The sequence below is a fragment of the Canis lupus genome, chromosome 10 (assembly GCF_011100685.1).
Source record: "Canis lupus familiaris isolate Mischka breed German Shepherd chromosome 10, alternate assembly UU_Cfam_GSD_1.0, whole genome shotgun sequence".
In the NCBI taxonomy this organism is placed as follows: Eukaryota; Metazoa; Chordata; class Mammalia; order Carnivora; family Canidae; genus Canis; species Canis lupus.
Window position 1 is genome coordinate 7516605 of NC_049231.1, and position 24850 is coordinate 7541454.

The 24850-nt window shown below is 41.2% G+C and overlaps 2 protein-coding genes across 5 annotated transcripts in view; both read left to right on the plus strand.

The window, feature by feature from the left end:
- The window catches only part of XPOT (exportin for tRNA), a 41778-nt gene extending 35681 nt beyond the window's left edge, over nt 1–6097 (plus strand). The window contains exons 23-25 of one of the 2 annotated variants that reach the window (XM_038549885.1): nt 359–430; nt 2725–2781; nt 5498–6097. In XM_038549885.1, coding sequence (XP_038405813.1) covers nt 359–430; nt 2725–2781; nt 5498–5524 — 156 coding nt within the window. In that variant the 3' untranslated portion in view covers nt 5525–6097. Of the gene's footprint in view, nt 1–358; nt 431–2724; nt 2782–3638; nt 3734–5497 lie in introns of those variants that run through there. The other variant, XM_038549886.1, reaches the window with a different exon arrangement.
- Nucleotides 6098–9452: 3355 nt separating this feature from the next.
- The window catches only part of TBK1 (TANK binding kinase 1), a 41649-nt gene continuing 26251 nt past the window's right edge, over nt 9453–24850 (plus strand). The window contains exons 1-4 of one of the 3 annotated variants that reach the window (XM_038549910.1): nt 9453–9612; nt 11958–12072; nt 17576–17716; nt 21793–21922. In XM_038549910.1, the coding sequence (XP_038405838.1) occupies nt 11986–12072; nt 17576–17716; nt 21793–21922 (358 nt within the window). In that variant the 5' untranslated portion in view covers nt 9453–9612; nt 11958–11985. Of the gene's footprint in view, nt 9613–11957; nt 12073–16117; nt 16277–17575; nt 17717–21792; nt 21923–23990; nt 24102–24850 lie in introns of those variants that run through there. The other 2 variants (XM_038549911.1, XM_038549912.1) reach the window with 2 other exon arrangements.

The following is a 24850-nucleotide window of genomic DNA, read 5'->3' on the forward strand; positions in this document are numbered from 1 at the left end:
GCATTGTTACTTCCTTGATTTAGAACATTTGTTTAATCTTCACTGTATAATGCTAATAAGTAAGATTAACATGTAGTGCATGCTCCGCACTATTCTAAAAGTTTTATATTTCTTAACTCATCCACTCCTTAAAATAACTCCATTTTTCAGATGGGGAAACCGAGGCTCAGGCTAAGTAACGTGCTCAAGTTACCAGAAATTTGCCAAAGTCAGGCCTTAAACCAAAGCAGTCTGGCTCCAAACAATATTCTTAATCACAATACCATACTGTTTAAAGTGTACATGTGTCATTCTAATCTCTTTTTATGCATTATTAATATTAAGAAAATGTCAGTTATAATTATCTTTTAATTTCCAGGGCCCAGAATGTGTTCAGTATCTTCAACAAGAATACCTGCCTTCCTTACAAGTAGCTCCAGAAATAATTCAGGTAAAAGCTCAGAGTAGATATTTCTCTTAATTTTAGTTAAAGAAATATGACTTGTAATTCTATCTTAATTTTGAGTCAAGAAAGTAAAACTGCATTCAACTTGATGTTTTACTATATATAAGATAACAGGAGTTCAAACTTCAGGGGTATATGAAATTGAATGGGAGAAAATGGTATTTTCATTTTCACTAACCTTTAACCAAAAGTTTATTTTTTTATTTTTTTTTTCAAAAGTTTAATTTCCTACCATTGTGTAGGTGACAAATCACAAAACATTCGCATTGCCTGTGACGTTGTCACCAGTGGAAATCAGAAGTGTTTTTGTGTTTTATTAGTTGTTCCAGGGGTCTCACAAACTATATTTCAAAATATTGAAATTATAAGCTATTAAGATATATCACTGGACCTTGTTATCTGAGTCAGTAAATCTTACTACTCTACCACATGTTTTTGATAACCATAAGTCATTTTTGGGGGGAAGATTTTACCTATTTATTCATGAGAGACATGGGGCGGGGGGTGCAGAGACACAGGCAGAAGGAGAAGCAGGCTTCCCTTCCCGCAAGGAGCCCGATGTGGGACTCAATCCTGGGACTCCAGGATCACGCCCTGAGCCCAAGGCAGACACTCAACCGCTGAGCCACCTCAGGTGTCCCGATAACCATAAGTCATTATAGTTAGTTTCCTTTGTAATCCCATGTATCATAAATTGTAAAAAAACATTCTAGAGAATCCAGTAGGCTCTCCCAGACTGCCAAAGGGCCCCACAACTCACCAACCTATTGTGAAGATTTGTGCTAGATCATTCATTTTACATATGCCAAGCTTATCAATGCTTATTTTTTTAAATCTGAAACTATTGTGAAGTATCTGGAAAGTGATCTTAAATTTTTACCAAATTTCCGAAGTGAGGGATACCTGGGTGGCTCCCTGCATGGAGCCTGCTTTTCCCTCTGCCTATGTCTCTGCTTCTCTCTGTGTCTCTCATGAATAAATAAAATAAAATCTTTAAATAAAAAAATATTAAAAATTGCAAAGTGATTTTTTTTTTAATGGCATTTAGTGATTTTCTTGGCATGAGTTGAGTTATCCTGACTTGTCCAGTAGCACATAGATGTAATTGAGGTATCTAAATTTTTATTACATATCTCTTCAGTAGATGCTAGGAATTGTTTCTTCACCAACAGTATTTTTAAAAAGTTGTTATGATGCTATTTTATGAAAGACATTGAAAAAAAATCAAGTGAAAAACAGGCTCTATCTTGGATAAGAGTGATGTCATTTTTAATGAGTTTTATGATCTCTTTTTTTCATGACCCAGCATCTTTATCTTTAGAGGTATTAATTTTCTCAGCTATAATTTGTTATGTAAGTAAGGTAATGTTTTAATAAAAAAGGTAAATGACTAATTACTCACATGACCTTAATGCTCATCAAAAATAGAAATATACCAGATTGCTAAGTAAAACAAAATTATATCTCTAGCTGATAATTTGATCATAAAAAGAAGCATCCCCAATTTTCCCTTTTTCATATGCCTCTGCCAACAGTGTTTACAGAATTCTATTAGACTAACCTCATTTTCTTTTGGTCAGGCTCTGCTCAGTTACCACTCTTCCAAGATGAATACAGCCTGAGCAGGGTAGTTTTTGTCCCTCTCCCCTTCTCAGGCGTGAGTCAACTTTGTCTAGGAGAGCCATGTTCTTAAAAGTGTCAAAAGCCTATATCTGACAAGTGTTACATGTGAAAAAGCCATAGAACCTTTTTTGATGAGGAACTGTTCTGGTTCACTTTAATAAGTTATCATACTACTGTAGATTTGAAGCAACTTAAATGCCTTTTGACAGATGAAGGAGAAGTAATGCGGTATATACACACAGTGGAATATTATTCTGCCTTAAAGGACATCTGTCACATGCTACATACAACATGAATGAACCTTGAGGGCATTATGCTAAATTAAGTAACCCGGTCACAAAGATTCTATAAATACTGCATAATTCCACTTATATGAAGTATCTAAAGTAGCCCAGCTCTTAGGAACAGAAGTAGAATGGTGGTGGCAAGGGCTTGGGAGGTAGCTTTACAAGATAAAAAGTTCTAGAGATCTGTTGCACAATAGTATGCATATAGTTAATGCTGATGTACTGTACATATAGAACTGATGGTTAAAATAGTTATGTATCTTTTTTAAATCACAATTTTAGAAAGAAAACTGGATTTGAATTACAGTGAATTTAATACTTTTGATTCATTCTCCTTCTTTCCTCCTGCCCCCCCCCCCCCCCCCCCAGGAGTTTTGTCAAGCGCTTCAGCAGCCTGATGCTAAAGTTTTTAAAAATTACTTAAAGGTAGGTATTTGGAAACCTTACATATCTTCTTACAGTTGGGTAATATTTTAGAGCCTAGAGAGGATACTTATTGTAGATCCTGTGTCATACTGTAATCTTACCAATTATTACTTATTTTGGAATGTCTTCTAAAACCTGCTTCTAAAAATCTATAGTTTTAGTTCTACTTCAGAATCTTGTATAAAGTCACTTTCAACTGAGTTCTTAGAAAAGATCATAAAAAGTGACCTAAGCACACTGTGCATGCTTGAACATATTATGAAAATGTCAGTTTCCTTTTACAGTTTGTGGTGTAATTAAATAGGAACTACAGGACTGAGACAAGAAATAATGTTTAAGAACATGTACCCATATTGACTTGAAAGAAAACTAAAAATATAAAAAGAGAAGTACAAGTTACTTGGCTATATCCTATTTTTGAAACTTTTGAATTATAAAACGGACAGAAAGAATGCTCAGATTCGGCAATCAGGGCTCTTTTTACATTCATAAATTGAGTGAATTTTTTCTTTTAAAGATTTTGAGAGAGGGCACGCAGGGATGGAGTAGAGGGAGAGGAAAAAAGGGCAAAGAATCTGCAGCCGACTCTGCACTAAGTATGGAGTCCGATGCGGGCTCAGTCTCACAACCCTGAGACCATGACCTGAGCCAAAACCAAGAATCAGATACTTTACTCAGGTGCCCCCCCTAATTGGGTGAATTTTTTAATTTTTTAAAAAACTCTCCAAGTTGGCAAGAAGCATCAAATGTGTATTTGGTATTCTTATTTACAATTTACAACCCATGAGGTACAGCTGTCTTGCTCTCACCCAGGTAGTCAGTCATTCATTAATCTGTGATGGCTTTTTATGTAACAGGTACTGTACTAACTGCTGCAAATATCCATATGAGTTACTCTTCCTGCCTACAAAAGACCTCCATCTGAAAATAAAGTTACAGTGTGACAAAATGAGCAACCGCTCTTTGTTTTTATTACTACCTTCATTCAACAAATTTGAGGACAAAACACTATGCCAAATATATTGGTAGCAGGTGACTTAATGAATGACTGCCTGGTCCTTTTGTCCAAGGCATTCAGTAATTTCCTAAGTCTCGGCCTTTGCTGAGGAAATAAATGTGTCATCCTTTGACTTTGGTTCTATAACATCTTCCCTTGTCAGTTTTTTCCCTAGTAATCATTTGTCAGCTTAAACCAATAGGAGTTTGTGAAAAGAATATTGGGAATTACGCTTTATCATTAGGAACCCTCCCCACTCCCGTTTCCCTATAAAAGCAAAGCGCCTTCGGAGGTAACATCTGTTAAATAACTGTGACCGAACTGGGTGAAAGGGCTCACAGAAACTGTAACTCTCTTAAAGGTGTCTGTAACCGCAGATCCAGTGTAGCAGGCTTGTGCTCCAAACATAGTAATTCATCCAGCTGCATTTATAAATAAGTCTTCCTCCAGGTCCCAGCTTTTCAGTGTGAGCATTATCTCCAGGAGAGCACTGTTCTTGGTGGGAGAAGTGAGGTTCCCTCTTTCGTGCCTACTCTCCTTACGTGGAGTGGATCCTTAGATCTTGCAGATTCTCTCCTCCTGTCAGCCTCTCCTCTCTGTCTCCACTGCTGCTACTCCGGTGTGGATTTGTGTCCTCTCACACTGATACCCCTTCCCTTGGGGCCCGGCTGAGCTGTTTGAAAACCCTGAACAGTCCTTTGAAATTCATTCCCCTTATACTCTTCATAAACCTATACCGTTGAATAAAAATAGGTTCATTCAGAATTTTTGTTGTTTTTCATATTCTGATCTCAGACCGCCTTTCTGGTTTCTCTTGCAGGAACAGTCTTTGCTATTCTTGCTGTTCTTCCAAAATTCTGCTTTATTAGCAGCCCTCCTCCTTTAGGAATCCTACCCACTCTGAGGCTTACCTCAAGCAGAGCCTCTTTGTAAGGCTTCGTTTTGCTCACACAGTGATCTTTCTTCTCTTCACTTAGTCAATAGGTTGTTAACTGAACGTCTGATCTCGTAGGCGCTAAGAGTACAGTGATGAATATGGTCCCGAGTGAGTTACTGCCTACCAGTAGTCTTTCGAGTGCTCTCTTAACACGCACCTAACTACGGGGGCACCTGGCTGGCTTCATCTCAGGATATGAGTTCATGCCCCACACTGGGTGCAGAGATTACTTACAAATAAAATCTTTATTAAAACACACACACACACACAAAACATGTACCTAACTGTGGAAGGTAGTGGGCAACACTGGGCCAGTCACCAGCATAAACTCTAGCCTATTCATTCATAGTCTCAAATGTTGAATTGCAAGTATTTTTTTATGATAAAAAAATTAGTAAATTCCTTAAGGGATAACAGGTGCTATCTTTAGCTTTGATTTGTTTCTTCCTCAATATTTAATTTCCCAGTATTAGCTTTGACAGCGTGCCAGTCAGCGAAAGGTAAAGAGCGTGTTTTCCTCTGACCACTTGAATTCTCAGCGCATTAGACTTAATACCATATTTTCACTAGTTGCCCAACTAATGTCAACGTATCTCTAGACTTTCTCAAATTGTCCAGAAAAGAAAGTTCTTGTGCCAGGTGTGGATTTATGAAATATGTGAAATGTTCTAAATATTGATTGTATTTTACAAAAGACTGACTAGCACTTACTGACTTGGAGTCATGCTTCTGGGGAAAGGTGATACCTTCTGACCTCAGTGCTAATTGTACTTTATTTACAGGTATTCTTCCAGAGAGCAAAGCCCTAAGGACTGGATCTCCCTGTGCCTACTTTCTGATCAGGAATTCCAGTTAATTTATAAAGAAGCAGTTTTTGTGTGCCATTCACACTGGTCTTTTAAACATTGCTTTAAGCTTATCGCAGTATATGTATTGGGATTTTTCTGTAAAATGGGTGTAATTTTCTCTGAATACAGGTATGTGACAACAAGAGAAGTTGCTTGCATGCCAGTTCAAATTGTTCTATAGAAAAATGCTGTTAAAAGATACAGCATGGTCATCCTAGTACTTTTTTTTCTTTTTTACTTGAAACATTACAACCTTTATAAAGACCATAGCAGGAAAACAGTGTACTTTTTTTTTAATTGCTAAATATAAAATTTTAATTTTCCTTTATGTGTGCAGTCTTAAAATATGGGGGGAATACAACAAATCAAAATAATTTTTTTGTAGATAGCCATTACGTTTCTTTAAACTGTTTCAATGCCAATGTGTGTTCTACAAAAGAGAATGGTTTCATAAATTAACTGATTTAAGAGTAGGTACCAGTGTTATACACTTTTTATAAAAAAATAAAAATAAATTTTACGTAGCGAAATCTATCAAGTCTTTTTTGGAATTATTATTATAAATACTTTAATCTCCTGTTCTCATGTCTCCCTGATTTCCCATGTAAAGAATTGCACATATAAGCTTATAGATGATTGATTTATGCTCCCAAAAGGTTACATACAACTTAGTTCTCTTAGATTCTTTTTAAAATGTTAAAAAAAAAAAGAAAGGCTGTTTCAATCTATTCATAGAATTTAAAATCCAATTTTTCCCTCTTTTATTGGAGTTACTTAGGACGCTATGTGTTGATGTTGCTTACAAGTAGGTGGGCTTTTGTTTACTAGAAGTATTTTCCCCCATTTTTATTCATGACAATGCAAGAAAACAAGAAGAAAAATAATAGTATCACTAACTAGTTTTAGAAAATTAAGAGAGGAGGGATAAACTGAGCAGCAGGATTACTATTACAGTCATTTAAGTTTTTTTTTTTTTTTTTTTTTTTTAAGTTTAAATTCTAAAAGCTCAAGATTTTAGGGGAGGGTTTTTAACCCTTGGCCCACGTGGTTCCCTTAAAGTTTTCATGATGGGCTTCAGTGGTCTATAAATTCCCTAAAACTATTCTATTTTTTTTTTTTTTTTAAGATTTTATTTATTCATGACAGAGAGGCAGAGGGAGCAGCAGGCTCCATGCAGGGACGTGGGACTTGATCCCGGGTCTCTGGGATCACACCCTGAGTGAAGGCAGTTGCTTAACCACTGAGCCACCTGGGTGCCCCTAGAGCTTACTTTAAAAAGAATAAATGCTATCTCAAAAAAAAAAAAAAAATGTGGAGGGGGACACTTGGGTGGCTTAGTCAAGTATCCCTACTTTTAATACCAGCTCAGTTCATGATCTCAGGATCATGAGATCAAGTCCCACATTGGGCTCATGCTGAGCGTGGAACCTGCTTAAGATTCTCTTCCCTCACCTGCCCTGCCCCTGCTCACTTGTGAGTACTCTAAATAAATAAATAAATAAATAAATAAATAAATAAATAAATAAATAAATAAATAAATAAATAAATAGTAAAAATAGGTATGTGAAAGCTTGAGTGTTTCATAAACGTTTCATTGGGAAAGATCATTACATCTCATGCAATCGCACTAACTTTTCAGAGTATACTAACAAGTCACAGCATAGTGCTTAGAGCTAAAACAGGTTGCAGATTCAGTGGGTTCAAATAACATTTCTGCCTGTCACTGGTTTTAAGAGGCTTAAGCAAGTTAAATGACTTCTTCATGCCGCAGTTTCCACATCTGTAATATGGGCGAAATAATGGTAGCTACCTCACAACTAAGAATTTAAGCCTGAAGAGCTTATTACCGTACCTGCCCACGAAGGCTTCATAGTAGCTATGGTCACTACAAAATACAGTTCCATAGATGTAAAGGTGACAGCTCCTTTTTGCCTGGCTTTTTGAGGTCTTTCAAAAGATTCGTGTATGTTCAGAGCCAAGAGAAAATGACACGGAAATTAAAGAGTCTGCAGTAGTAAATAAACTTCCATGTCCTGTAGTCACGCATAATTCCCATCTTTCCCTGAAGTTACCCGGAGGGCTTTATTTAGGGAGGACCATAGCAATTAGGAACCCCTGCTTCATCATGAATGACCTTATTTGTACTGTATTTAGTTTCCAAAAACAAGCACCCAAATAACTGTCTCAAGAGTGACTCTTGACAGTTGCGGCCATGGAGGTCAAAGATGGGGATTTGTGTGACTTGACTATGGAACACCAACAAGGGTTTTATGATGCCTGGTCTACTTCTGTGCCTAAGTTTATTTAAAGTCTTGATTGTTCCTTGGTTCACAAGCAGCTCTACCTTTTAAGAAAATACCTGTGGTATTTCAGTGTGCATCTCTTACGTGGTAAATACGTGAGTCAAGGCCTTTGGCTCAGCTAATGACATTTTCTCCCATAAAACTTTTGAGCTGTAGGTCTTCCTGTTGTAAAGGAACCTGGACAGATCTCATTCTTGGCTATTACATACAGGAAAACTGAAACTGGAATTGTAAACAGTATAAACAGATTTGTTGTTACAGTGGTTCCAGTGCTTAAACATTGTTTAAAAGTCTAATAAAGTGACTTCCTTTTGTTCCAACGCATTACTACTGTGGGCTTTTGTTACCGCCACTGTGCACAGGAGGGGAACAGACTTGGGGGGAAGAAGGCCGCCTGGAGTCGGTACTTGGGGAGAGTTGGGACTGCACCCCCAGGTCTGTTCTTAAGCCGTCTGCCGTGGTTTCCTGTTCCGTCCCTGGCTTTCCTGTCGTCCTCCACTGAGAACTCCTCCTCTTCCAGCTCAGAAGTGTAGCCGTGAAGCCGCAGGAGTCTCTGACCTCCCCATCTGTGCAAAGGCCGCAGCGCAGTCCGCGGGCAGGAGGCGTCACCCGAAGGAACAGCCGCGAGGATTTCAGGACCCTGAGTAGTCAAGGTCTCCAGGATCGCCCCAGCCCAACAGACGGCTGAGACGGGAAGGCAGTCCACATCCACTTCCGAGGCCTTCGCCCACCGCACAACGCCCCCCCCAAAAAAAGGGTGCATAAAAATAAATCGAGCCTCTTCACATGAAGAATTTCACGTGTGGATCATCGTAAGCCGCAGTCCTTGCAACAGCCACAGAGGCCTCCCCGCAGACTGGGATGCTCCCCAGCGCTCCGCGCACCTGCGGCTCTCAGGGCGGCTCCGGGGCGTCCGCGGGGGGGCGGGGCCTGTGCGACGCGGCGGGACTTGCAGTTCTGGGAATCAGGTCTGGAATCGCCAAGTGCTGACTGCGCGGCTGCCCGCTTCACCCTTTGAGCGCGCGGGCGAGCAGGGAGGGTGGGGCCCGGGTCGGACTCCGGGCGGCACCCGCTCGGCCTCCGCTCCCCGCCCCGGCCCGCCCCACCCCGGCCTCACCCCCTACCCTGGTCTCCCTCCCTTCCACGCCTCCCCCGGCCTCCTTCCCCCGGCCCCCCCGCAGCCTCCCCCGCACTCCCGGAGCCCCCTCCCCTCCCCCCCCGGCCTCCCCCAGCCTTCTCCCCTCCCCCCCGCCTCCCCCCGCCCCCCCCCGGCACCCTTGCCCCCTGCCCCGGGACCCCCCGCCCTCCCGGAGCCCCCTCCCCTCCCCCCGCCGGCCTCCCCCTGCCCCCATCCCCGAGCACCCTCCACCCCCCTGCCCTGCCTCCCTACCCCGCCCCCCGGCCTGCCCCAGCCTTCTCCCCTCCCCCCCGCCTCCCCCGCCCTCCCGGAGCCCCCTCCCCTGCCCCGCCCCGCCCCGCCCCCCTCCCCCGGCCTCCCTCTCCTCCCCGCCTCCCCCGCCCCGCCCGCCGGCGAGCCCCGGGAAGGCAGCGGCCGCACCAGCGCTCCCGCCCTGTGTGCGCCGCCGAGGCCGCGGCCGGTCCGGCGGGTGTGCGCAGGCGCACCGGCGCGCGCCGGCCGTCGGTCACGTGGCCCCCGGCCAGGGCTCGCGAAGCCGGAAGTGCCCCGAGGCTCCGGGAGGCCGCGGGAGCCCGTCGGAGGTGCTGCGACGGACGTGGGCCGGCGCGGTGAGTCGGGCGGCGCGGGCGGCGCGGGCGGAGGGGCCGAGCGGCGCGGGGCCCGGGCAGCGGGGGCGGCAGGGCCCGAGCGCCCCCGCCCCCGGCCGGGAACCGGGATGCTGAGTCAGGGCGGGGGGGGGGGGGGCGGCGACCGGGGCCGAGCGCCTCGGGACCCCGGCTGCCCGGACGCGCCCCCGCGGGCCCGCATCCCCGGGTCGGCGCGCGGCGGCGACGGACGGGCCTCGGCCTCCTGGAGCGGGCCGCTCTGCCCCCGCGCCTGCGAGCGTGGACGGGCGGCGGGGGGTCGGGGCCGGGGGGCGGCCGGGGGGCGGCCGGGGGGCCCGCCCGGAAGCTGAAGCCGCGCGGCGATGCGGGCCCGCGCCCGGGTGTGGGGCACCCGCCGCGCCGCGACTCACCCGGCCGCTGCCGCCCCGGCGCGGAGCGGCCGCCAGCGCGGGCCCCCACCCACCCCGACCCCGCCCCCGCCCCCGCCCCCGCGGCCCGACCCCGCGGCCGGTGCGAGCTGCGGCAGTGGGCGCCCCGCCGAGCCCCGCCGCGCCCCGCCGCGCCCCCTCGCGGACCCGCTGAGTCACCGCCCCGCCGCGGCTCCCGCGGGCCTTCCCGGTCGTCGCGAGACTGCGCGCGCATCCCCTGCAGGCAGCACGCACCTTGGCCGACACAGGTGTCTCTCTCTGCCACTCACGACCCGGGACAAGGCTCCGAATGACACCATTTTTTGCATTTTACAGTTATCTCAGCCCCTGGACTTGGGGCAGGTTTTTTCGTTCCTGGAAAATATCTGAGAAGACAGTGGAGGAAGTCCCCCCGGTTCCCTCCAGCAGCATATGTGTGTCTGCCTTACTTGTGAAACAGCGCATCTCCTTTTTCTTGCTTATTGCCACCACATTGCTGCGTGTGACATTTCCTTATCTAAATTAGACGGGCGGTAAGATTAGATGTCTTAATATGCGACCCTGTTGCAAATGGGCCATTCATGATGTCCCTAAGCCTTCCTGGAATATGGGTAGTCATCAATTAATTCGTCACTGAACACCCCACTCTGCTCTGATGAACTGACTACAAAGGAATATGAAGATCTGTCCTGATCTGATACTACCGCAGGTTGAAGGGGGCGTGGCGAGGCTACATTTCACGCTGATTTTTATTCCAACGTGGAGCTCAAGTATTTTTAATATCCTGATAGTCATAATAGCTTTTCTGTGTTAAAGGTGAAGGCTAGGTAGGGGGGGGGTGATGCTTTTTTTTTTTTTTTCCTTAAATAAACTTTATTTCTTTTTTTTTTTTTTTTAAGGTTTTATTTATTTTTTCATGATAGAGACAGGCAAAGACACAGGCAGAGGGAGAAGCAGGCCCCATGGCAAGAGCCTGACGCAGGACTCAATCCTGGGACTCCAGGATCACACCGGAACCGCTGAGCCACCCAGGGATCCCCTCAACTTTATTTCTTAGAGCAATTTTAGGTTTACAGCAAAATCAAACAGAGGTTACAGAGATTTTACTTAATACTACATAGCCTCCTTTCCTTGTTTTTTAAGACTTAGTAATAAACACTTAATATGTGTATTTTTATAGACTTGGAAGTTGGGCACATTATCCTCTAATTCCAGGAGAGTTGATAACCTTTAAGGAACAAAAAAATGTTTCACTTTTCTATTATGATTGTGAGGCTATGTGCTGGTGAAATTTTACCTCCTGGAAATGTTCTGCAGTGGCAACAGTTTTCATTAGTGTAGCCCTGCCCTTAAAGAAACAAAGTATTTTCTATATTTCTGTTACGTTTTACATTGTTACATTAAAGCACCTTATAATTCATCATTGAGGGGATGCCTGGGTGGCTCAGTTGTTGAGCATCTGCCTTCGGCTCGAGGCGTGATCCTGGAGACCCGGGATCGAGTCCTGCGTCGGGCTCCCTGCATGGAGCCTGCTTCTCCCTCTGCCTGTGTCTCTGTCTCTCTCTGGGTCTCTCATGAATAAATAAATAAAGTTAAAAATAATAATAATAATTCATCATTGATTAATCTTCCAGGACATTTGAAGGAGTTAAGTGGCCAGTATCACTCTCTCTGAGATAAAATTAGAAGGGACATAAACATTTCTGCAGCTCTGTGATAAGTGAGTTAAAGCAAATATATAAGATGTCATTGGTTAATGTTTTTTTTCAGAGCCCACACAGCATTTTAGCCTTCAATATTTTTGGAAACTGATTTTTATGTGAGACTGTACGCTTCAGTTTAACAATAAGTGGTGATCTTCCTGGAGACTAAAAATAGCTCATGTTTGTTCCTTAAATGTATTATTCCCTTAAAACATGCAAATTTTTTCTTCTCTCTTAGCGTAACAAGATCTCCTGACCAAGCCGAGATGCAGAGCACTTCCAATCATCTGTGGCTTTTATCTGATATTTTAGGCCAAGGAGCTACTGCAAATGTCTTTCGTGGAAGGCATAAGGTTGGTTCAGAGAAAACCGTGAAGGCTTTTTATCACTGTATATGTACTCTTCTGAGAAGCGCACTTGTCCTAAAACGTGAGACAGAATGTTTTCGGTTATACTGTTTAAAGAGAGTTCCTGTTTTTGTGGTTAAAATATAGCTTGTGGGATCCCTGGGTGGCGCAGAGGTTTGGCGCCTGCCTTTGGCCCAGGGCGCGATCCTGGAGACCCGGGATCGAATCCCACATCGGGCTCCCGGTGCATGGAGCCTGCTTCTCCCTCTGCCTGTGTCTCTGCCTCTCTCTCTCTGTGTGTGTGACTATCATGAATAAATAAATAAAATCTTTAAAAAAAATAAAATAAAATATAGCTTGTGTCAGAGATAGTGATACTTACCCAGTGGTAGCACAGATTATGTGTTGGGAGTGGAGAAAAAAAGGAGATTGGTTAAAAAAGAGACTAGGAAAATTAGTGTTGTACCTTTTGATTTCTTTCCCCAACCTGGTCCTTCTATGGTAGCGAGCGATCTCACTAGCAGAGAAGTTGGCAATGCACTGAGGTGGGCTACACACAAGGGAGAAGTATGGGAAGGCAGACGTACAGTTTGAGGTCAAGCCACAGGATTCTGCTAGGCGGTACTACAGCTACGTGTCCCAGTAAACAGCATCCTACAGGGTAGATTGCAATAAAATGAGATTATCAGCAAGGAGCCCACCCTTAAAGGGTATAAGGTAAACAGAACTTGTTAATGGACATTAGAATAGAATAAAAGGGCTAATCTCGGAGGCACTTCAAGAACCAAAAAGGTTTTCTGTCAGATTCTATACTGGAGGATGAAAATAAAGATAATTAAAATAATTTAAAATGAAACTTAAGGTCATTAAAGTTCCTATTCTGGAAAGTAAGCTGGAAAAGTAATGGACTAAAAACATTCTTTTATAATGCAAATAATCCACTAATTTTTCACACTGTGTATTTGTTTTGAGCTTAATGATGTTCAGAGCCTTTTAAATTCTTATTTTGAGAAACAAGAGCTTAAAATATTTTAGTAAGGAGGAGTTTCTTCATGTTTTCCTTCGTGTTTTCCGGTAGCCTTGTGATTACCAATCAGTTCTGTCGGAAACCATAAGCACTCAGAAGGGAGGGGCTGTTTCCTCTGGAGAGAAATGAGGACTGTAAACAGCCTCTGGTTCATAGAGAATGAATCAGAAGTGTGATACGGCTTTTAGCCTTTGCCCCTCTGATTCCAGAATTGTCCACAGGTTCTAGTCCCTTGATTCAGTTTGTTATGGTCTCTGGGTCCTTTATCAAATCCATTGTGGTCGCTTTGGATATTCCTATCCTAGAAATTTTTGTGTTGTACTCTATCCCAAGAAGAGAAAAAAAATGGATGATGACACAGGATTTAACATTGAGACCCTATCTGACTGTCTTCCTGTGACCCAAATTAACTTAACTTTAATAATCACTTGGTATGTGACAGGCACTGTGATGGATTTAGTGAATGTGCAGTTCGTTCCCACAAAGAGTTTTGGGTTTAGTAGCAAGGTTGGCATTGGAAGGGATGTAAATTGGAAACTGATGGCTTGATAAGTGGTCAACAGTGACAGAAATTGGGTGAGGCATAATTCATATATTCTGGTCCTCTTTCCTTAGATACTCGGTGTCCTTAAGTTCCTGTATATAAAAAAAAAAAAAAAAAAAAAGTTCCTGTATATAGTATGCATTCTGTAGATGTTTGTGGAATGAATGAATGAATGAATGAATGGGGACAGATTGGACTACCCTAAGATAAGCTAAAGTTCTTCTTCAAAGGAAACAGTGTATTTTATTCAATATAGTCAGAAGGCCTAAAATAGGGATTTGAGAGTCCTAGGAATTTACTAAAAGATTGTGAAGAGTCAGTTTAGTATTCAGGCCCTAATATTCTTCCCAGGGATGTATTTTGAGAAACCATGTTTGTTCTCGGTAACATCAGTTTCAAAGGTTTAGGACTATACCCACAAAAATCTTACTTGCCCTTAGTAACTAAGGATTTTTAACCATGGTATTAGTTAAACCTTTTTATATTATTTTTATATTATTGCCTAGAATGACCCAATTTCCAAATTTACTACTGGTTATTCAAAGTATATTATCTCCTTCAGCTGTCTCTCACTGAGTTGTTTTTAGTTACTAGTTTATCTGATGAATGTGTATGTGTGTGATGACCATGGTGAAGTTGAAGAGAGCTGTAGGAAGGATATTTGATCTGCCTGTATTTATACATTTGGTCCTTGAACAACATGGGTTTGAACTGTACGGGTCTACTTACATGTGATTTTTTTTCAATAAATACAGTATAGTACTGTAAATGTATTTTCCTTATGAGTACTTTTTTTTTTTTTTTTTTTTGAGATTTTATTTATCTGAGAGAGAGCACAAGTGAGAGAAGAGAAGCAGGGGCAGGGGCAGAGGGAGAGGGAGAGGTAGAAGCAGACTCCTTGCTGAACAGGGGGCCCAATTCGGGACTCAGTCCCAGGAATTTAGAATCATGACCTGAGCTCATTTAACCAGCTGAGCTACGCAAATGTTTCTTTCTTTAAAAAAAAAAAAAAAGGGATCCCTGGGTGGCGCAGCGGTTTGGCGCCTGCCTTTGGCCCAGGGCGTGATCCCGGAGACCCGGGATCGAATCCCACATCGGGCTCCCGGTGCATGGAGCCTGCTTCTCCCTCTGCCTGTGTCTCTGCCTCCCCCCCTCTCTCTCTGTAACTATCATAAATAAATAAAAATTAAAAAAAATAAAAAAAAAAGCAGAAAAAAAAAAGATTTTATTTATTTATTCACAAGAGACACAGAGAGAGAGGCAGAGACACAGGCAGAGGGAGAAGCAGGCTCCATGCAGGGAACCTGACATGGGACTCGATCCTGGGTCTCCAGGATCAGGGCTGAAGGCAGCACTAAACCGCTGAACCACGGGGGCTGCCCCCAAATGTTTCTTAATAACATTTTATTTTCGCCGCCTGCAGCCCAGGGCGTGATCCTGGAGACCTGGGATCGAGTCCCACGTCAGGCTCTCTGTGTGGTGCCTGCTTCTCCCTCTGCCTGTGTCTCTGCCTCTCTCTCTCTCTCTCTCTCTCTCTCTCTCTCTCTCTCTGGCTCTATGAATAAATAAAATCTTTAAAAAAATAAATAAATAACATTTTATTTTCTGGTTTACTTTATTGTAGGAGTGCATGTAACATGCAAAATTTACCTTGTTTATGTTCCCAGTAAGGCTTCTAGTCAACAATGGGTTATTAGTAGTTAAGTTTTTGGAGAGTCTAAGTTAAATGTGGATTTTTGACTGCACGGAGGGTGAGCACCCCTAACCCTCACATTGTTCAAGGGTCGACTATATATATGCACATAGATCCTCTAAGTATTACTCATCTATGCTTTGACTTAGGGACAGTGACTATGCAGTTGAAAAAGGGAGAACAGTACATTCCCACACATATGCCAGTGATCTCAAGGTATGATACAGACTACAAAAGTTTACAAAATACTAGCCTTAATGGCATTGGGCACTTTGCAACATTGTCTTATTTTCCAGTTGCTCCTCTGTTAGGAATCTCCTAATTTTAGACTAGGTTGGAAACAAGTATCTTCAAGAAAAATCTTGGTGGTATACATCTGGCAGTGTTCTTATACCGATTAAACAAATGGAAAAACAATGTAGTTTAACTGTGGTTCAGTTGTTACTCTGTTTTCATATTGTCTAAAAATGGGTGGTGGGCAAGAGTGAGGGAAGTGTGATCACATCACATAGGTGGTGGTCTCCAAGTAGTGATCTTGACAAGATGTTGTGAAGCAGTTAAATGGTTTTAAGAAAAAAAAAGATCATGAGGTTTCTGAAGTGAGAAAAAGATTGTGAGCTTCTGATGTAATCATGGCTATAAGTGGTGAATCTGTACGGAAAGCTTTGGAAAGGGCATCAAAGCAGGCTCAGCACGGAGATCCTGACAGGCAGCCATGAAATATCTTTAGGCAGGTGGTGCTTGATCCCCAAAGTCAAAGAGGAAATGATCTTTCCACTTGCTCCAGGGAAGTTCAACCTTGGATTGTGGGAAAAGTAAGATTAAACTCAAAGAATCTGGACTGACCACCAAGGAGAGGCTTGCGGATTAGAATGATTGGAAGGAAATGGGAGGGTCTGGAAGAGAGAGAGCCTTAAAGTAAAGTTAATATGAAGAACATAAGAAGGTAACGTTTACCTGAAATTCAGCATATATTTCTACTTCTAAGAGTCCCAGCTACCGCTGTGCATTGTAATTTTCTGTGTAATCTATTTCAGTATTCCATGAGAGAGTAAGAGTGGAGTGCTGTAGCTACATCCAGAGAGAAAAGGAAATATCTTTGATTCTCTAAGAGAAAGCTCTATAAAGAAACAACCTGGGGCACCCGGGTGGCTCAGTGGTTGAGCATCTGCTTTTGGCTCAGGTCATGATCCCGGGGTCCTGGGATTGAGTTCCACATCGGGCTCCTTGCAGGGAGCCTGCTTCTCCCTCTGCCTGTGTCTGTGCCTCACTCTCTGTGTCTCTCATGAATAAATAAATAAATTCTTTAAACAAAAAAAAAAAAAAAGGAAAAGAAACAATCTGCCCTAGTCATCTAGATGAAGTCACAGAAAGATCTTCAAAGTAGCAGTGATGCAATCGATCCAAGGACGATAGGCTACTTGAATTCAGCTCCTACTTCCACATAACATATCTACAAATACAGTATTGCAGCTAGGGAGTGTTTCTTTTTTTTTTTTTTTTTTTTTTTTAAGATTTCTATTTATTTAAGAGAGAAAGCACACTCATGCAGGGGGAAGGACAGAGGGAGAAGATCTTCAAGCAGATTCCCCACCAAGCGCAGAGCTCAGTTCCAGGACCCATGACATCGTGGCTGAAACCGCACCACCCGGGTGCTCTCAAGTGTTTCTTAACAGTTAATTTCATTACCTTGAGTTTCTTAGTGAAATTTCATATATGGAGTATTGTTTTCAATCTCTCTTTTGCTGTTTTGTTTAGTTTTTAAATTATTAGGCCCTGGAGAAACCCTTCTGAGTTTCTTATCTGACTTTCTTATCTAAAATATACTCTCAAAAAAAATACAATAAAAATAAAATATACTCTCACATCGGGTATTATTAGAGTTCTTTTTTTTTTTTTGAGTTCTTATCTTTTATGTAAATGGCTGTCTTTGCCTCAGGTATCATAGTGGAAGCTTTTTTTTTTTCTTTTTTTTTTTTTTTTAACTTTTATTTACTTATTTTTAAGTAGGCTGTAGGCCCAATGTGGGACTTGAACTCACGGCCCTGAGATCAAGAGTTGCATGCTTTTAACTTTAAAAGGAAATCAAGAGCCCTACTACAATTACCTATGCTGAAAAATATTTGGGTGTTCTATAAGACAGATAAATTGTTATAGCTAATTCTAATAGTATTTTTTTAATCTTCATTATAATATTATAAATAAATAAGACTTTTCTCTCTCTCTTTTTTTTTTTTTTTTTTAGAAAACTGGTGACTTATTTGCTATCAAAGTGTTTAATAACATAAGCTTCCTTCGTCCAGTGGATGTTCAAATGAGAGAATTTGAAGTGTTAAAAAAACTCAATCACAAAAATATTGTCAAATTATTTGCTATTGAAGAGGAGGTAAGTAATCAAGTTTTAGGTAATCCTGTCCTATTTGTTGTAGTTATTACAATCCAGGAGGTATGACCTAATATAAAAAATTGTTTTATAAACAATGAGTTTTTTTAAATGGTGAAAATGAGAGCTCATATAACCAAACACTCTGTCATCAAAGATTCTTGAAGAGATAAAACAATGGAAATGAAGTATCATATAATCCAAAAAAGTAGTATAAGAACTAAGAGTAAAGAATATGGTTATCAGGGCAGCCCCGGTGGCGCAGCTGTGTAGCGCCGCCTGCATCCCAGGGTGTGATCCTGGAAACCCGGGATCAAGTCCCACATTGGGCTCCCTGCGTGGAGCCTGTTTCTCCCTCTGCCTGTGTCTCTGTCTTTCTCTCTCTCTCTCTCTCTCTCTCTGAATAAATAAATAAATCTTAAAAAAAAAAAGAAAGAAAAGAATATGGTTATCAGTATTTTTACTAAAACCAAAAACTGGGATCCCTGGGTGGCGCAGCGGTTTGGCGCCTGCCTTTGGCCCAGGGCGCGATCCTGGAGACCCGGGATCGAATCCCACGTCGGGCTCCTGGTGCATGGAGCCTGCTTCTCCCTCTGCCTGTGTCTCTGTCTCTCTCTCTCTCTATCATAAATAAATAAAAATTTTAAAAAATTAAAAAAAATAAATAAATAAAACCAAAAACTAGGTGAAGTTAAATTGACATAATTATAAAAGGAGCAAATCAAACAATACAAAGAAGCCTTTATAAAAGAAGAATCCAGAAATCAATACAGTATATAAAGTATATACTATATATGTTAATATAGTATGTAAAAGATAGAATTGATTTTAGGGAGAAACAGTGAAAATAAGAATGTCATTAGGAAAATTCTCTAGAAGTAATGGAAATAGAAATTTAGTTTAATCCCTTTAGATATGAGTAATCCATAAAATCATACATTTTGAATAATAGTTTGGCAGTTTGTATTCCTTATACTGATTTCATTTTTAGTGAGTACTTAGGAACTAATCAGAAATGTAAATTACAGTTTTATGCACAAAGATGTTCATTACTGCCCTATTTACAATAAAGAGTGGTAAAATAAGTTAGAATATGTGATGGATAGTTATGCAGTTTGTTGTGCTCAAGGTTAAGAGTGTAGCCCTCCAGATTGCCAAGTTTGTTCAAGACTTTTTTTTTTTTTTTTTTTAAGATTTATTTATTTATTTATGATAGACATAGAGAGAGAGAGGCAGAGACACAGGCAGAGGGAGAAGCAAGCTCCATGCGGGAGCCTGAGGTGGGACTTGATCCTGGGACTCCAGGATCACGCCAGGGGCAAAGGCAGGCGCTAAACCGCTGAGCCACCCAGGGATCCCCTGTTCCAGACTTCTGACGCCAACGACCAAAGAGTTTGACGCCATACTACACAGTCAAAGAGAACAGTCCCCACAGGACTCCGCTCATTCAGACACTAGCTGAATGAGTTTCCTAGGGCTACCATCACTTCAGACCAGCTGGCTACAAATTTGGGGCTCCTCAGGGATTTCTGGGCGGCTCAAGGGTTTGGCCCCTACCTTTGGCCCAGGGCGTGATCCTGGGGTCCCAGGATCGAGTCCCACCTTGGGCTCCCTGCATGGAGCCTGCTTCTCCCTCTGCCTGTCTCTGCCTCTATGTCTCTCATGAATAAATAAATACAATCTTAAAAACAAACAAACAAAAAAAAGGCAGCCCTGGTGGCCCAGTAGTTTAGTGCCGCCTTCAGCCCAGGGCATGATCCTGGAGTCCTGCGATCGAGTCCCACATCAGGCTCCCTGCATGGAGCCTGCTTCTCCCTCTGCCTGTGTCTCTGCCTCTCTCTCTCTCTCTCTGCGTCTCTCATGAATAAATAAAATCTTTAAAAAAAAAAAAAAAATCGGGCTCCTCATGACTACTCCCAGATTTGACAATTTGTTAGAATGTTGAATGATTCAGGGCGCCTGGGTAGCTCAGTCAGTTAAGTATCCGACTCTTGGTTTCGGCTCAAGTCATAATCCTACGGCTGTGGGATCCAACCATGTCAGGCTCTTAGCTCAGCAGGGGGTCTGCTTGTCCCTTCCTTCTGCTCCTCCCCCTACTCATGCTCGCTTGCTCTCTCTGTCAAACAAATAAATAAAATCTTAAAAATAGAATGTTGTATGACTCTTAGAACTCAGGAAAGCACTATGCTCATAGTTACGGTTTTATTGTATAGCAAAAGATACAAATTAAAACCAAAGGAAAAAATTCATAAGACACTATATAGGAGGATTTCAAACATTAATCTTGCTTGTCCTCATAGATACATAATGATGCATGACAGTATGCACTGAAAATCACTAGCCTCAGAAACTCACTTGAGCCTTTGGTGTCCAGAGTTTTTATTGGGACTTAATCACATACTGCCTGCCTTTAGTGTTTAGCCCTTTCCAGAGGTTCAGGTCAATACCTTTAGTCTCAATTTCCTCTGGAAATTGAGATAGACGTGTACATCCTAAAACCCCTGTTGTAAAGTCACATCATTAAACTGTTACATGGCCAAAGCCCTCATTGAAAGAAAGACTTCTAGCAGACAAGATATTCAGATGCTTAGTGACCACCTCTTAGTAGCCGTGGGCAGACAAATGCTTTACCTTATAGGATAAAATTTATTCTTTGCTACACAATAGTTAAGCAGTAATGAAAAGAGAGATTTACCAAAGTTTTAATCACCTGGGAACGTGCTTGTGTGTAATGTTATGGTAGAAAAACAGGATTAAGACTAGATATGCGGTATGATCTGGAAAATACAGTATTATGTACAAATAGTGTTATGTATCTATAATGTGATTTGATATATAGGAAAAAGACTGAAAGGAAATGCACCAAAATACTCTCTGGGTGATGGAATTATGAGTATTTCCCAAATTTTCAACAGTCAACATATTATTTGATTATTTAGAAATAACAGTCTTTTAAAGTTATTTATCTCTTCTTATAACTAATAGTAGAGAAATACAAAATATTTTATAAAACTGTTTTGGGAATATGTAGAAAAAATTATAAAAGAAAGGATGAAAAATTGGAGATGAATGCTGGATTTTAACACTCCATAATCACATTTTCAAGATCCTGAAATGGGCATATATCTTATAATCAGTATATATATGTAATTTGGTGGTTACTTCTTTTTCCCTCTAAAGCTGTTCTTAAATTGATGGTGTATCTTATAATCAGTGATACATTAAAAGGTTTAAAACAAATCAGTAGCTCAAATGCAGATGGATAGACTAGAACGTTGTTACAAGAGGGACTACTCGGCCATCTATTTGTTTCTAAGACTAGCACTGCATTCCCTGAAGTAAAAACACTTGTCATGAGAAGAATTTCAGGTGTTTTAAAAGAGTTATTAGAGGATTAATGTCCTAAATGTATTATTATGTATTTGAAGTTAAAGGTAATTTTTAAAGAACCATTATAATAGTATAGCAGTGATTTTCTAATTCAGATTAGGCAACTTTCATTGTGGTTTGATTGTCTTCAAAAAAAAATCCAGGGGTTCCTGGGAGGCTCAGTGGGTGAGCGTCTACCTTTGGCTCAGGGCGTCACCCCGGGGTCCTGGGATCAAGTCCCACATCAGGCTCCTTGTTTTGTTTTTTTGTTTTGTTTTGTTTTGTTTTGTTTTGTTTTGTTTTGTTTCAGGCTCCTTGTATGAAGCCTGCTTCTCCCTCTGCCTGTGTCTCTGCCTCTCTCTGTGCCTCTCATGAATGAATGAATGAGTGAGTGAGTGAATAAATAAATAAATAGATAGATAAATAAAATCATTTAAAAAAAACAAATCCAATAGTAGTTTAGATGTTAGTTTAGATGTGTTGTATATTTAGAAGATGTTAATTGTTAAAAAGGAGGGGAGCAAAGATGTTAATTGTTATATGTTAAATATTTACTGATTGTAAATATTTAACAAATCCCAGGTAAAGCAGTTCACAGTGCCTTCATCATTGTAATAGATTCTACATTTAAGTGAAATCAGGTAAGTACTAGCAAATGATAAAAACTTATTTTTTATATTGAGTCCCAATTAGTGATTTTTTTTTTCCAGACAACAACAAGACATAAAGTACTTATTATGGAATTTTGTCCATGTGGAAGTTTATATACTGTTTTAGAAGAGCCATCTAATGCCTATGGACTGCCAGAGTCTGAATTCTTAATTGTTTTGCGAGATGTGGGTATGTTTATTTATATGATTTTATAGATATATGCATATATAATTTAATGACATTAAAAAAATTTTTTTATGGGCTCCACACCCACCATGGAGCCCATCACGGAGCTTGAACTCACTACCTTGATATCAAGACCCAAGTTGTAATTAAGAGTTGGACCCTTAACTGACTAAGCCACCCACATGCCCCTAATGACATAAGAATTTTTAAAGATAACATATTCTTTTTATATTCAAAACCAAAGACCTTTTAGCAATACTTTCTTAGATATGACATCAAGAGCATAGGTACAAAAAGAAAAAATAGGTAAATTGGATTTCATCAACATTAAAAACCTTTATGTTTCAGAGGATAATATCAAGTAAGTGAAAAGACCGGCCATAGAGTGAGAGAAAATATTTGTAAATCATATATCTAATAAGGAATTTTTATCCTGACAACAGTCAAAATACAAATGAGCCAATTTAAAAATGGGAAAAAGGAAAAAATAAAGTAGGCAAAAGATTTGATAATGATTTCTTTAAAGAAGATACACATAGGTGGCTCAGTGGTTTAGTGCCTGCCTTTGGCCCAGAGCGCGATCCTGGAGTCCCGGGATCGAGTCCCACGTTGGGCTCCCGGCTTGGAGCCTGCTTCTCCCTCCTCCTGTGTCTCTGCCTCTCTCTCTCTCTCTCTCTCTCTCTCGCTCTCTCTCTATCATGAATAAATAAATAAATAAATAAATCTTTAAAAAAAAAAAAAAGAAGAAGATACACATACATGGCCAAGAACACATAAAAAGATGCTCAGGGCTATTGGTCATTAGGGAAATGCAAATCAAAACCACAAAATGATAGCACTTCATACGTACTAGCATGACCAAATCAAAAAGACAAAACAGGGGCATCTGGGTGGCCCAGTCAGTTGAATATCCGACTTCTGGTTTGGGCTTACGTCATGATCTCAGGGCCATGAGATTGAGCCCCGCTTTGGGCTCTGTGCTCAGCAGGGAGCCTGCTTGAGATCCTCTCCGTCCACCTCTTCCCCTCCTTGTGCTCACGCACACACATACGCTCTCTCTCTTTCTCTCTCAAATAAATAGAATTTTAAAAAGACAAAAACAGGTTTAACAAGAATGTGAAGAAGTTGGAAGCCTCATATAGCTGGTGGGACTGTACAAAGGTACAGCCACTTTGGACAACAGTCTAGTAGTTCCTCAAAAGATTAAACATAGAATTACCATATGGAAAAAAAAAGAATTACCATATGACTTAGCAGTTCTATTCCTAAGTATTTACCTAAAAGAACTAAAAACATATGCACACAAAAACTTGTACACCAGTATGCATAATACCCAAAAAATGGAAATAGCCCAAGTGTCCATCGACTGGTAAATAAGCAAAATACCCATTATCCATGCAATGACATATTACTCTTTCATGAAAAAAAAAAAAAAATGGGGCGCCTGGCTGGCTCAGTCAGTAGAACATACGACTCTTGGTCTTGGGGTCGTGAGTTCAAGTCCCATATGGGGCCTAGAGCTTACTTTAAAAAAAAGAAAAAGTACTGATACATGCTATCTCATGGATGCACCTTGAAAAATTATGCTAAGTGAAGGAAACCAGACACAAAAGGTCACAGTATTTATGATCTCATTTATAGGAAATGCCCAGGATGAGACACTTGGGTGGCTCAACAGTTGAGCATCTGCCTTCGGCTCAGGGTGTGATCCCGGTCCAGGGATTGAGTCCCTCATCGGGCTCCCTGCAAGGAGCTTGCTTCTCCCTCTTGGTCTCTGCCTCTCTCTGTGTCTTTCATGAATAAGTAAAATCTTAAAAAAAAAAAAAAAAAAAAAAAAAAGAAATGCCTGGGATAGGCCAATCCATGGAGAAAGAGAGCAGATTAGTGGTTGCCAGGGGCTAGAGGGGATGGCAGACTTGAGTGACTGCTAATGGGTATGGGGTTTCTTTTTGGAATAATGAAAATGTTCTGAAAATAGTGGTGATGGTTGTACACTTTGACTCTTCTAAAAATTACTCAATTGTATACTTTAAAAGGCTGAATTTTATGATGCGTGAATTTTATCTCAAAGCTATTAAAAAAAAAAAAAGAATATGGCACCCAAAGGGAATAATATCTTCTTGACGAGGAGTGAATCAGTATTTGAGGAATGGGAAAAGTCCAGTGATAAAGAAGGCATAAGGTTAGTGGGAATTCTTAAACTTGACACTAGAAGCAGTGTGGAGACCCTCTAGGCAAGGATAAGATGAGAGAGAAGCAATATATGCTACAGCCTGTTTAACCAAGTAGAAGTTATAAATAATCTATGACTTCCTAAGAATACCAGTAGCCCTGAGTTTCCATAATTGAATGTGATGCCCCTAAACTGATTTTCATGTTATATTTGGACATTCACCTGTCAGCTGTCAAATGTTTCAAACTAGCATTCAGTAGCACTGCCAGTCAGTTAGCTAAACAGCTTAATTTCAGCAACGTAGCCATCTTTATCCTGAAAAAAGGGGGAAATGGCCTTTGAAGAACAGCTTTAAACTTATAAGAAATATATTCTTAACGGAAGCAAATCTGACACTTTGCCTCTATTACTTTTTTACTGTTTTATGTATTGAGTCCAGTTTACTTTCTTACGGAATTTTTTCCCAAGCTAAAGAAATATGAAATTATGGTGAAAATTTGATATCTTTCTCAGAAATCATTATCCTTAAGTTTAGGCAGGTTACCTTCCTGTATATAACCAAAAGTAATTCAGAAAGTCATATGCTTAAGACCATTTTGTTCCTTTTTTCCTAATAGTATTTAATTAAGAGAGATTAGATTCTTCCCTAGACCATATTGATCCTTACTCAGACATGAGACATAAAATGTAAAATACCATCTATTCCTTCTTTGGCAAAAATGACTTTAGACCAACTTATGGAAAAACATATTGAATGA